Source organism: Trichechus manatus, unplaced genomic scaffold (assembly GCF_000243295.1).
Source record: "Trichechus manatus latirostris isolate Lorelei unplaced genomic scaffold, TriManLat1.0 scaffold00128, whole genome shotgun sequence".
NCBI classification, from domain to species: Eukaryota; Metazoa; Chordata; class Mammalia; order Sirenia; family Trichechidae; genus Trichechus; species Trichechus manatus.
In genome coordinates, this window is record NW_004444064.1 from 4,981,996 (window position 1) to 4,995,131 (window position 13,136).

At 50.9% G+C, this 13,136-nt stretch overlaps 2 protein-coding genes across 2 annotated transcripts in view; both read right to left on the bottom strand.

Annotated features, from left to right (window-relative positions):
- The window catches only part of PWP2 (PWP2 small subunit processome component), a 22,399-nt gene extending 18,619 nt beyond the window's left edge, over nucleotides 1-3,780 (bottom strand). Inside the window, exons 1-4 of the mRNA XM_023739110.1 lie at nucleotides 3,692-3,780; nucleotides 1,734-1,846; nucleotides 214-390; nucleotides 6-75 (exon numbers count right to left, since the gene is read on the bottom strand). Of these exons, the coding sequence (XP_023594878.1) occupies nucleotides 6-75; nucleotides 214-390; nucleotides 1,734-1,846; nucleotides 3,692-3,709 (378 nt within the window). The 5' untranslated portion in view covers nucleotides 3,710-3,780. The remainder of the gene's footprint in view (nucleotides 1-5; nucleotides 76-213; nucleotides 391-1,733; nucleotides 1,847-3,691) is intronic.
- Nucleotides 3,781-8,426: 4,646 nt separating this feature from the next.
- The window catches only part of TRAPPC10 (trafficking protein particle complex subunit 10), a 78,410-nt gene continuing 73,700 nt past the window's right edge, over nucleotides 8,427-13,136 (bottom strand). Inside the window, exons 21-22 of the mRNA XM_023739074.1 lie at nucleotides 9,443-9,637; nucleotides 8,427-9,160 (exon numbers count right to left, since the gene is read on the bottom strand). Coding sequence (XP_023594842.1) covers nucleotides 8,922-9,160; nucleotides 9,443-9,637 — 434 coding nt within the window. The 3' untranslated portion in view covers nucleotides 8,427-8,921. The remainder of the gene's footprint in view (nucleotides 9,161-9,442; nucleotides 9,638-13,136) is intronic.

Here is a 13,136-nt window from a genome sequence, read left to right on the forward strand (position 1 = left end):
CAGACGTCCTCCTCACCTTTCTTGGCATGGGGACGTGAGGCCCACCCGACAGAGACGTCCTCACTTTTCTCCACACTGAGACACGGGGCCCACACTAAGAAATATCCTCACCCTCATCCTAAGCTCCACCAGTGCCCCATGATGTTGCAAAGATGGGGAGGGGCTGTCTCATGGTGACACCCCCTCATTGCGACTCAGTGCAATCACTCCCACCTGACCACCCAATCAGGGTAGAACAGCCACCCGCCATGCCTACCCCCACCCCATACACCATGCTCTGGCCCAAGGCCATTACCTTCGTCCACAATGATGGCGAGGCAGCCATCCGGAGAGAGCCCCACACACTTGACATTGTACCGCGTGGCCAGGGGTAGGGTGTCCGACTTGTTGCTGAAGAAACAAACCACAGCAGGAAGCGGTGGAGTGTGTGCCATGAGCCTCTGTCCAGCAGCCCGCCCACACCACACAACCCCATCCACGCCACACACCCTCCCATCCCTCCAGATCCTCAAGGGCGGAGCATGGTCTCCTGTCTCCACTGGGAGAAAGGGAGCAAGACGGTGTCCCTGGGGGAGATTTGGCAAAATATAGTAAAAGCCTTAAAATGGCTGACGCACCAATTTCACCTGCAGGACTGTGTCCCAGAGGACCCTACACGTCTAACGTCGGGAATCTGGAAACAAGCTAGCAGTCCAACGAGAGGGACTGACCCCAATGACAGCACATCACAGAAGATGACACTTACAAGGACAAGGGAAAATGCACAAAAATGGGCACGTAAGTACGTAGTGACACGTGGGCGTCTCTGTAAACGCCGCAACTCGATTCTCCTTTTGTCCCTCATTGTTTTGCTTTCCGAGTTTTCTTCAACAAACACGTAGCTGTTACTTAGCGATCCTTCACTGGATGTCATTTAAACACGAGAGCAGCAGCAGGAGCAGCTGGCCCCAGAGCTCTCCCTGCACCAGGCGCGGCTCCCAGGCACTTCAGGGAATGACCTACCCAACAGGGACTGTCGCTGTCCCCACTGACAGAAAAGGAAATGGAGGCCGCAGGCCACACAGCTGGAGCACTACAGAGCAGGACAGACCCTGGGCGGCCGAGGCCTCCTCGGCACATCTGGGTGGAGGTGGGAGAGGTGAACAGCCGCTCGGAAGCCCTTCCCCTCGGGAAGAGAGAAAAGCAGCAGCAGGCTCATTCGGAGGCAACCGAGCCAGACCCAAGCAACCAAAGCAGAACCCTGCAAGCTGCGGAGCTGGATCACCCTGCCCCATCCCAAGTGAGGAGACCCAGTGAGGTGCCTGGCAGCACCCCGGCAGCCCAGGCTCTCCCCGGCAGGGGCCTCGCTGGTGAGGTATACCCAAGATGGAGCACAAGCCCTGACATCACCCCCTTTCTGCAACCCCAAGTCCACAACAAGAAGTTCTCGACCTTCCCCCAGAGAGCCCTGCTGAGTGACCCGAAGCATGTGCCCCATCCCGATGGTACCTGTAAGGGCAGTGTCAACAACCAAGACACCCACTGCAATCCCCCTGCCGACCCACTGACACCACGTACCTCCCACCACCCTTTCTGGGGCTGCCTTCCAACTCCTGAAAGCAGTAGGAAAAATTGTTTAATTAATGGGTACACCATAAAAACTAAGGTGCTGAAAACAGCTCTGAGAATCACCGTCGGCTTTTACACACAAGCTCTAATCATCGTTCCTTTTAACGTCATTTTCTCATACTCACTTTTTAAGGTCAAACACGGTGACTCTGTTTCCCACAGGACTGATAACAGAATTACCATCCTGTGTAAAATTTAAGTTTCCACGCCGATACACTGTACCCAGCAAATTTGAGAACTGGAAAGAAAACAAAGCTGTCTTAATATAAAGTAAATACAAAGTTTGTCTCTGCTCACAGGAAAGGGTGGAATGGGGTGTTGCGTGGAAGAGAGCCCCCACAGGGCACCAGGCCCTATCCATTCCCAAAGCACCCTGACTACCCCCAGACATTTCCTGGCCACCCAGACAGCCATAGCCCCAAGCAAGAGAGACTGAGGTGAAGTGAACAGCCCAGAGCTCCATCCAAGGGTAGAGGTGGCTGTGAACACATGCGGCATTTTTGGTGGGAGGGAGGGTAGGAGGTGGGGGAAGGAGGGGACAGGGTCCATGTTTCAGGAGAAAAGCTGCAACAGAGGAAAAGCACTCCAAGAGCATCTTGAGTTTGAGGCACCCGAACCCTAAGTGTGTCACAGCCCATTCATTCACCAAACACGAGATGAGGTCAGTACAGATGATGTGAGGTGCTGTGAGACAGAGGCCCCACCCAGCGGCGTGTGCACGCCAGGTGACCTTCGCCGGGTGCTCAGGGAAGGTCCCCGGACATGGGGCATCTAAGCTGGAACCTGGGTGACAACAGCAAGCCCAAGCCAGGCTAAGCTCTGGAATTCCAGCCAAGGTCAGAGAACTTCAGGGAGGAACTGGGCAAGACCAAGAAGGGCGGTGACGTGCCTTGGCTCACATTTTTTGGGACCACTCTAACGATTGCAGGGAGCAAGGGGAATGCAGGGAAGCAGGTAAGAAGCTCTTGTACTATCCTAGGAAAAAGACGACAGCGCCCCAAAGAGCCCAGTGACATAGGAATGGAGAAGAAAGGATGGGACCCAGCCCAAGAGGAGATGGATGAGAAGGGCCAGCACCCAGCTGGCTTCTGGTGTGGGCGCTGGGTGGGTGGAGGGGCCTTCCCCAGCACGGGGGCACAGGCAAGGAGCGCTCTGGGGGGAGTAGCAGGCTCAGTTCTGGACAGGATGAGTGTCATCTGGGGCTGGGCACCAAAAACCAAGGCTGGCGGCAGGGCTAAAGGCGTAGCCCTGTAGGTCCTCACCATGTCCAGCGCCAGGGCAAACCTGGAGCGAGCTGGGACCGATCAGGGACAATGTTCAATGGGGGAAAGACAAGCAAGTCTGGAGACAGCACAAACTTGGGCAGTGTTTCCCCCGCGAGCGCACCGCAATTGTACCGAAGGCTTCGGCGATGCAAGACCAACGCAGACAAGGCAGAGATGAGGGACAGGTGGGCTCCCCTACTCCTCTCTTCCTTACCTACCTGTCTGCACCCTTCTCACTAGGCCCTCAAATCCACACGGGGGTCTCCCCTTTCCCGTTCCCTCCCCTCAGCTCATTGTGACCTGACCTCACAGCAAGCAGGCGCCATCAGGCACCAGTGCCTGATCCTTCACCCCACATCTGCCCGCCCCCTACCTCCCTCCTTCCCGCTCCAGTCCGCGGCTCCCCGGACCCCACCTCCTAATCCTCCCAGGGATGGTGGTGTCCGTCTCCTGCCGTTCCAATTCCCCTCTCGCTGCTGGAGCAGCTCAACTTAGAGAACACATAAAGATCCTGCCGGCCCCATTTCTGACTTCCCAAAGAGAGCAGAGGAGAGATCTGCGCCCCGCTCCCGCCGCGCTCGCCCTCCCGTCCCGCTGAGTCCGTCGCCGACCCCACGGAAGCCACTACCGGCACGACCACTGGCGCCGTCGCACAGCACAGCCGGGACCCGTGCGCCTTGCTCAGGCGGCCGGCGGCCCCGGAAGGAAGAAGGGCCCGGTCCTCTCTAGTCCCAGGGCCGCCTAGGGCGCGCGAGTCGCCCTGGTGGGCCGCCCCCCCCAGGTCGCAGCCCCGCGCCCCGCGCCCCCGGCGCGCTCACCCGGTACGCGAACTTCATCGCGGCAGACGCACGTGTGTCCCACCGGGCAGCCCCCTGCGCCCGCTTCCGGGGACAGGGCCGAGGACCCAGGCAGCAGCGCCACAGCGCCCACCGCGGCCGGAGGACCGCACGCAGCCCCTGGCGCCCTGCCGCACTCCGCTCTGACGCGCAGCCTGTGGCCAGAGCTCCGCCCCTCCCCGCCCCGAGGCAGGGCCTGAACCCGAGGTTCCGCCCCCAGTCCGCTATAAAGCGGAGCCTGTGGCCGGAGCCCCGCCCCTTCCCGCCCTGAGGCGGAGCCTGACCCCGAGGCCCCAGCCCACACCGAGGTGGAGCCTGAACCCGAGGCTCCGCCCCCACTGCGCTCTGAAGCGGGGCCTGTGGCCAGAGCTCCGCCCCTCCCCGCCCCGAGGCGGGGCCTAAACCCGAGGCTCCGCCCCCAGTCCTCTCTAAAGGGGAGCCTGTGGCCCGAACTCCGCCCTTCCCCACCAGAGGTGGAGCCTGAACCTGAGACTCCGCCCCACCCCGCTCTCAGGTGGAACCGCCCGAAGGCGGAGCCTGAGCCCGAGCCCCGCGGCCGCGCCCCTCCGTGGAGCCGCGCAGAGCAAGCACGGGCTGGTCCAGCCTGCAGCCGGAGACCATGGGACCAGGCTGCACCGCGACTCGGAACAGTGTATGCCTTTTCCGCTAATGAGGTTAAAGCTCTGAACAGGTTCTTCCTCCAGCCCCAAGCTTCCTATTTAACAGTTTGTAATCCCGGGGGGGCACAACGGTGCAGCCGCAAACCCAAAGGTTGGTGGTTAGAATCCCACTAGCGGTTCCCCGGCAGAAAGATCTGGCGATCAGCTCCAGCAAAGATTACTTTTAGCTGCCTACTGGAGTAGGTTCCGACTCATACAACAGCACGAAACGCCTGGTCCTGCACCATCCTCACTATGTTGGCTATGCTTGAGCCCATCACTGCAGCCATCCTCAATTCATCTCATTAAGGGTCTTCCTCTCTTTGGCTGACCCTCTACTTTACCAAGCACGATGTCCTCCGGGGACTGGTCCCTCCTGATAGCATGTCCAAAGCACGTGAGACTCAGGCTGTATTTCTTGCAAGACAGACCTGTTCGTTCTTCTAGCGGTCCATGGTATATTCAATATTCTTCATCAACACCGTAATTCAAAGGCATCAATTCTTCTTCGGTCTTCCTTATTCATTGTCCAGCTTTTGTATGCATATCAGGCAATTGAAAATACCATGGCTTGGGTCAGGTGCACCTTAGTCCTCAAACTGACATCTTTGCTTTTAACCACTTTAAAGAGGTTTTTGGCAGCAGATTTGCCCAATGCAATGCGTCACTTGATTTCTTGACTGCAGCTTCCCTGGGTGTTGATTGTGGATCAGAGTAAAATGAAATTCTTAACAACTTCAATCTTTTCTCTGTTTATCATAATGTTGCTTATTGGTTCAGTTGTGAGGATTTTGTTTTATGTTGAAGTGTAATCCATACTGAAGGCTGTAGTCTTTGATCTTCATCAGTAAGTGCTTCCCCACAAAGACTGCACCCTAGAAAACCCTATGGAGCAGTTCTACTCTGTCACATGAGGTCACAATAAGTTGAAATCAAGTTCACCATGACACCTAACAACAATCCCTCATGCTGTTAACTGAAAGGTCGGAGGTTTGAGTCCATCCAGAGGCACATCAGAAGAAAGGCCTGGCAGTCTACTTCCAAAAGATCAGCCACTGAAACCCTGTGCAGCACAGTTCTACTCTGACACACATGGGGTCAGCAACTGGCTAATCATACTGAAAAGTGTACCTTAATAAATTAAGTGAAGAGCACATTTCTTCCAAGAAACCGTACAGGCAGCCTAACCCAGTGTCACAGAACGTTGTCCCAGGCAGCCCAGCTTGATTTTGTGGAATGTAAATTGACGAACACAGTGTCTACTGAAAAACTGAAAGCTCTGAAAACTCAAATATCTCAGTTCTTGTGAGCTACTGTAATAAATTATGAAAAAATCCCTAATGGTCACCCAAAAGTAAATAATTTCTGCCTGAAAGACAGGAACAAGGATTAGGGAGAGAAAACAAAGTCCTTTAACTTCACCTGCTCAATTTTCAAACCCCACAGCGAAAGAAACAAGTTCAAACAGCAAAGTTTCTTCTTAAAATGTGTATTTTCAGAATTTTAATGCTTACATGGTTTTCATCTAACAGTATATTACAGAGTAATGTGAAAATGATTTTTCATCGTAAACCATGAAAATAGAATTAATACCTACAGTGTCAAAGTCACCAACTTGTCACCTTTTCCAGTCACAGAACCCCAGCACATTGTACAAACGATGCTTTTGGCTCTCATGGCCTGGTTTATATGATGGCTAAATACAGATCAAGGGGTATTTTCATGAAAAATAAAATTTTAAAATCAGGTAGGATTTATTTTAGAAAATCACAGTCAAAAGTAAAACATTTACATCAGCACAATTATACAAAGTAGTACCATCGTTCATTTTACATACACACCTGGAGTGTTTCTTTAATTTCACTTTGTAACTCAGTGGAAACACTAAGGACAGACTGCATAGAAGCCTTGTGAGCATTTTCTTCTTTAACTCTTTATGGGATCTCCACCCTTTCGGACTGAGACTCAGCAATCAAGGGAGCCGACCCATGCTGGGCTGGCCCTGGGACTGTAGGTAGAACTCATTTTCAGATTAAATACAATTTCCACATTAGAAGTATAAGAGTTATAATTTTTCCAATCATAGGAGATCCCCATGAAATTCACAAAAATTATAACTTATTTTCTTTCCCATTTGCTAGTATTTACATGTTTCAGATATTTGCAAAATGGCTACATATCCTTTGCTTTTTAGATACACATTCGAAATCTGGCTTCACAATTATTTAACAGTTGATGCAACCTTATCAACAAAACCAGCTTGTCTCAAACACATGGACCTTACTTTAAAACGCAACAAAAATCCAATTACAGCCTTTTGGTTAGACTTATGGTGAATATCAAGAAAACAAATGAAGTTTTGGGTGACATTCTTTTTTGTCTTAAAAAAAAAAAATGGCAGAAAGACCCATGTAACTTACATCTCAAAAGATCTTTTGATCCTAGGGGAAAAAAACCAAACGTGAGATAAATTTGATTTTGTTCAGTTCTCAGACAATAAGAAACCAAAAACACTTTGAAGTTCCCCTTCATTTTCTCCCTCTAAATATATATGTAATTATAGAACGTCACACTGGGAATAGGACCCAGATATGAAAATCAAACAGAAGTGAATTAAACGTTGAGTCGTACTCCCTGTTCCAGAAGGTGACAGGAAAAGCTATACTGTTCCTTGAGAAAGGGCATGTTCTCTTGGCTCAGAGGCTGACAACGTGGATTCGAGGCTTTTCTGACAGAGAATAAAATCTTAAAGATCCCTTCATTCCCAGGACTTCGCAGATTTGTACAGCAATTTTCAATTTTTATAATTAAAAAAAAAAAAAAGGTATTTTTTAAACTCTAAACTACCGGTAGATTCTGAAGTTCTAATTTACTTATTAACAAGTTGACCAAGGTTATTAGTTTTAAACAGCACATGAAGAAGATCAATTTCTGAAAAGTTTACTTAAAGATACAAACATTTATCTTCTTTACGTACGTCTCTAACCTATACAAATGAGTAAGATATGGGGCAAGAAAAAACAATGACACCCGCTTTATTTGCTGGATGAGTCTGAAGACCACACGCAGAATATGGAAAGCGAGTGACCTGTCAGATACTCGTTTTGAGCTGCGCCTCCTTATCCTCCGCCCTCCGCCCGGCCAGCCTCAGCAGCCCCGGGGCGCCTCCCTGTTCCCTTCTGGGGCCCAAACGTCTGTCTGAGTTATGCACGTGGGGCCCTGCTACATCCGCCTGCATTAATTTTGCGAACTTCCATTCCCACCAAGTTTGCCAGTGAATGGAGAGTACTCTATTTCGTAATGTACAAAAATACATGGCTTTGGAGAGCTGAAAAAGGTTTAAAACGTACACCAGTTATTTACAAGCTGTGACTCTCACACCGATAAAAACAAACACACATTTATTTTGTCCTTGATTTTTGGTGCAACTTGTACATAAACGTTTTATCAGTTAGTTTGCCCTTTTAAAAATAATAAATCAACCATCTAGACAATTACAGTTATAACCGAAAGCAAATGCATCCGTCGGTCTGGAGTGAGTGCAATTTACAGGACCAGAGAAGGTGTCGTTCCAGGACTTCAGTCCTTCCCCACAACCAGACTAGAAGGACACCGAGAGGACCCCCCATCTTCACTGTAAAGGAAACATCTTAATTTTTAAGACTTAAGGTGCAAAAGAAAAATACTGATTAGTTACAATCACATGGAAAGACTATTTAAAGGTGAGAGAAAAGCAACACAACACATGAACCCCACATATACAATGATAATTAAAATAAATACAGATTTAATTCCAAGTGCATATGATAGTCAATCAACATTGTGAGGGGAAAACAGGGTTCCAGAAACGTTTATTCCTAAACCATTTAAATGCCAAGCTGTTCCTCATGCCCTGGGCTAGTCTCTTTAAAGTACCTTTAAAATGGCTCCAAAAGACCCATCGAGGACTGCGCAGGAGCCCTCCGGGTCCTCCCCATTCTGATGTCCCAAGGCACAGAGGGGTTACTTTCCCCCCCAACCCCCTCCACCCCACCCCACCCCACCCCCGACCTGCCCTGAACGGGTGTTCCTCCAGGAAAGTACAACTAGATGATCTGGGGTCCAGGATTCACGAGTCCCCCCGGTCCACAAACGGGCAGCGCATGACCAGAAGGCATACGCGTCTCCCTGATAAGCCCCCAATGCCTGCTGGATGTCCACCTGAAGGGCAGAGTGACCTCCACTTGGTCTGGGGAGACCGATTACAGATGCCTCCATGAGCAGCAAGCGGTTAATGTGCAGAGGGCAGGCTCTGGGAGACCCGGAAGGACGCCATCCCTGGCCTGGGAATGAGAAGGTAACAAGTAATTTCCTATCATATAAAACATGAAATGGACAACTCAACTCAGTCACACCAGCTGCATGGTACACTGAAATCCTCTGACGCTTCCACGGCCAAACAGAGTCGCCGAGTCCAGTCACAGCAGAATGTTACAATGGAGAACAGTCAAGTCCTGGTCCTTTAAAGTGCGTTCACCTCCATCTGGACGTTTGTTCCGTGACTCTTGGCATGGTCATGTGACACTGACCTCCAGGACATGGTCTTCCTTGCTGGGGATAACAAAGACCTGCATGCCAGTGCTGGAGTTGAAGACCTGGCCGGGCGGGAAGGCCTGGAGCCGGGGCATGGGCAGGCCTCTGTGCTCGGTGCTGGCGGCCGAGTGCACGCAGCCCCGGCTCTTGACGCTGCTGCTGTCCACCGCATCGTCGACGTGCTTGTCCACCGACAGGCTGTCATTCTCTATCCAGCTATCTGCAAAGCATACGGAGCAGGCTCCAAGTCACATCAGTGTTGTGGGCTACTGCATACCACCCCAAGAGGAGCCTGGCCCCACTGAGCCCACCCCATTCCCTAGAAAGAGAATTCTAACACACGGAGAGAGACGCCCAAGACCAGTGTCACGCTAGGTTTGGGCACCGAAGACAGGCTGCCAGTTGTCAAACCCGTTCTTTGCGCAGTCCGTTTGCCACCTCTCCTCATAAAGCTATCACTCACTCAAGTATGTAACTGAAAACTGTTTCCTGAGGCTCTTACCGGCATCCAGCTGGGAGGAGTGGGCCGAGTGGTGGGGGAGGTATTTAAACAGCCGGACGTCCGGGAAGGGCAGGCGTCCCGCAAAGAGGGGCATCACTTCCATGTGGACCCGGTGAGTGGCCTGCGCGGCCACGGGCATGGAGAGAACGCCGGAGCTCTTCCCACACACCGCCCAGTTGCTACTGTTGTCCCCAACTGCAAGAAAGGAGAAAGCCACGGTGGGGACCCCAACAGGCCATTCGGTGCTCAGACCAAAACAGGAACTACCAACGGCCACCTTCTCACACTCAGCAGTGGGAGATCCGTGATTGCAGGGAATATGACCTAGCTCAATGCCTTCTCACTGCGCCTTAAGATAAAACACAGAGAGCTTGATAACTATAATTAAGGAGCCCTGGTGGCACCATGGTTAAGCGCTCAGCTGCTAACCGAGAGGTTGGTGGTTTGAGCCCACCAAGCAGCCCGTGACAGAAAAGACCTGGCCATCTATTTCTGTTAAGACTACAGCCAAGGAAACCCTGAGGGGTAGCTCTACTCTGTCACATGGGGTCGCTAGGAGTTGGAATCAGCTCAACCGCACCCAACAACACCAGTTTGATAACTAAGATACATATTTATTTTAGACCAACCTTCAACGAGTTCTAGTTTAGACTGGATCATGCTAGATGCACAAGGAAAACCATTTTTTCCTCTAAAATTAGTAATTAAATTTTGATAGGAAATTTCCCTGTAAAACCTGTGTGTAACGTTTCAAGAGTTGGGTTACTTTGGCTGTTAAACAAACATATTACTTTGGTGGTGGCACGGTATGGTGGTTCTGTCTGGTAGGAGGTAGCATCAAAGACAAATGGGTTTGGATCCTGACTGCCAGGTGGACACGTCTCTCAGGGCTCCAAGCTCAGGGAAAGTGATGGTCACGCCCCCCTTTACAGGGCTGGTGTTTAAAGAGGAAAAGAGAAGATGTATGTAATACACTTAGTAGAGCTACTGGGCCCTCAAAGATTCCTAACACGCGACAGTCATTACTGACATTGATTGTCAGAACGCAGCACTCACTTAAATCTGCCCCGTGGGAACACCCAACCAAGCCTCACAGGGCACAGCCCCGGAGGTACATAAACGAGCGGGCGGGATGCTTGTCCTCGGGATGAGCTGGCAGAAGACAGCTCAGCCTCCCCATCACGGGGAGAAGGAGCAACAGGCCAGGAACACAGGATTAGAAGCTATGTGAGCAGCAGAGGAGAGGCTGTGAAAGGTCCTGCAGGTGGGGGTCACGGGGGGACAGACTCTGAGAACAGGTGGTAGCAAAGGGCAGCGGAGGCCAGAGCGGCCTCCAGGAGGAAGGCACCTGAGCAACGGTTCTCAAAGCGCGGTCCTCAAGGGACCCGCGAGCTCAAAGCTGTTCTCAGGTTCCTGCTTCTCCCACAGTGCTGGCATCTGCACTGACGGTACAGCAACAGCGGTGCGTACGACGCCGCAGCAGGAACCAATGCTTCGCCACCACCAGCAGCTCACACTCACTCAAAACACTGCCAGCTTCTCTTCGGAGTGTCCTTCATGATGCAGCCAAAACAATTCATTTAACACACCCTGAGTAGGCATCTTTAATCATCTTGAAATGATGACAGATTACGAGAAGCTGCAGAAATAGCAGCACAGGGTCCTGGGCATCCCTCACCCGGCCCCCAGGTGGTGCCATTTTACATACCTGCGGGACACCCCGCCCACCCGCGGGAGGCCTCGCCCACCTGCGGGACGCCTCGCACACCCGCAGGACACCGGCACAGCACCACAGTTAACCTGGACCACAGCTCACTCAGGCTCCCCAGTGCTTGCAGACACTTTTTTTTTTTTAATGTCTTTGTGTATAAATTCTACGGCATTTTTCAGGTGCGCAGCTTCATACAATCACCACCATAATCAAGCTACAGACTTCTGTCACCACAGAAGGCCCTCATGCTACCCCTTTATAATCACATCTCCCCCCACTTCCTAACCCCTGTCAATCACTGATTTGTTCTCCACCCTGTAATTCGCTCATTCTGAGAAAGCGTTATATAAATGGAATCATACAGTATGTAACCTCATGAGACCGGCCTGCTTCACTCAGTATAATGCCGAGGTCCATCCACGTTGTTGCGTGCATCAATGGCTCACTTGGTTTTACTGCTGAGGGGTGTTCCATGGTGTGGATGTACTCGACTTTGTTTAGCACTCACTCGCTGAAGGATGTTTGGGTTATTTCCAGATTGCGGCACACCTCTTCTTACTATTCCGTGTGGTGAAACAGGAAGCACGCATAACGTGCTATTGCTGCAGACTGAAGTCTGACAGTCCCGAGAAAAAAACCTCTGTGCAGTTCCTGCTGCAAGCTGAGCTAGCTGCTGCGTCCGTGGAACATCACTATGGCTTGAAAGCATGACAGATAAAAACTCTAGTCTCAAAATGAATGAGGGGAGCCTGCCACTTCAAAGAAAACAACCAGCAGTATCTACTGCCAATGACACAATTTAAGACTTCAAGTAAAATTAGCATTTTGGAAAACCTGCATCTGTCTGTGAGCCTGACAGCATCCCAGTACGCAAAGACTTTCCCGAGGAGCTCAGTGGTTGGGTTAGCACACGGGAATTTTTGACATTGTTCAATGGAAGGCATCAACATGCGGCCAGCTGCGGAACTCAGGATCCCACGTTTTTCAAATGATTGGCAGGTGTTTCACAATGATGTCTGGACAAAAGACCTACCCAAATGCAAGGCGGACAAACGGATTCGGTGTAACAGAGTACGGAAAGTTAACTGACAGGATTCAGACTCCACGTTGCAGCTAACCTTTAAAACACTACCACTTGTCCAGTGCTGGTAAAGTACCAGAGAAGAATACCCTCGATTATCTAAATAGGCTGTTAAAATACTCTTCCCTTTTCCAACCACGTATCTGCGAGGGACTGGGGCTTCTCCCTGTACTTCAAGCAAGAGAACAGATACCGCCCCAGACTGAATGCAGAGGCGTATATGAGAATTCAGTTACTTTCCACCAAACCAGACACGAACGAGATCCACGAGAACGCAAACAATGTAGTTCTTCTGGCTTCTTGTGTTTCAGAAAATAGTCATTTTTCATGAATAATATCGTGCAGTGGTTTTATCGCTATTAAAACAAATCAACAAATAAATATTTGGCTCTGCGATCATTTTCAGAATGTCAAGGGTCCTGAGACCAAAAACTTTGAGAACCACCGTTCTAAAGCAACAGAGGCTCTAGGGAAGAGGCTGCAGCTGGGATGTCTGACAGAGATCCAGAGGGAAGAAGGAGGTTGTGGGGGAGGGGGAACGTGGTGGGGAGTGGAATGAAAGGGTGCTAGAGGAGAAAAGGGCAGGAGCCATGTTACAGGGACCCTCCACTGCAAGGCAAAGGCGCCTGGACTCTGTTCCACGGTAAGGGAAGATCCTGCGTCACGCGTAGGAAGGAAAGGGTAGCTCTGAGCACAACGTCCTCTTCAGCACTGACCCCCACAGCGCTGGAGTGAGGAATACTTGTTGGGAGAGTGAATCCGTAGTAACAAAGTGCAAAGGTTCTGTCACCTAGGACCGTATTATATAACAAAACTATTACAAGCTCTTTCAGTTCTAGAACACTCTCTCTTTGGACAAGGAATGCTATACTTTGTGGAAGGCAAGGCATAATCACTTAGAG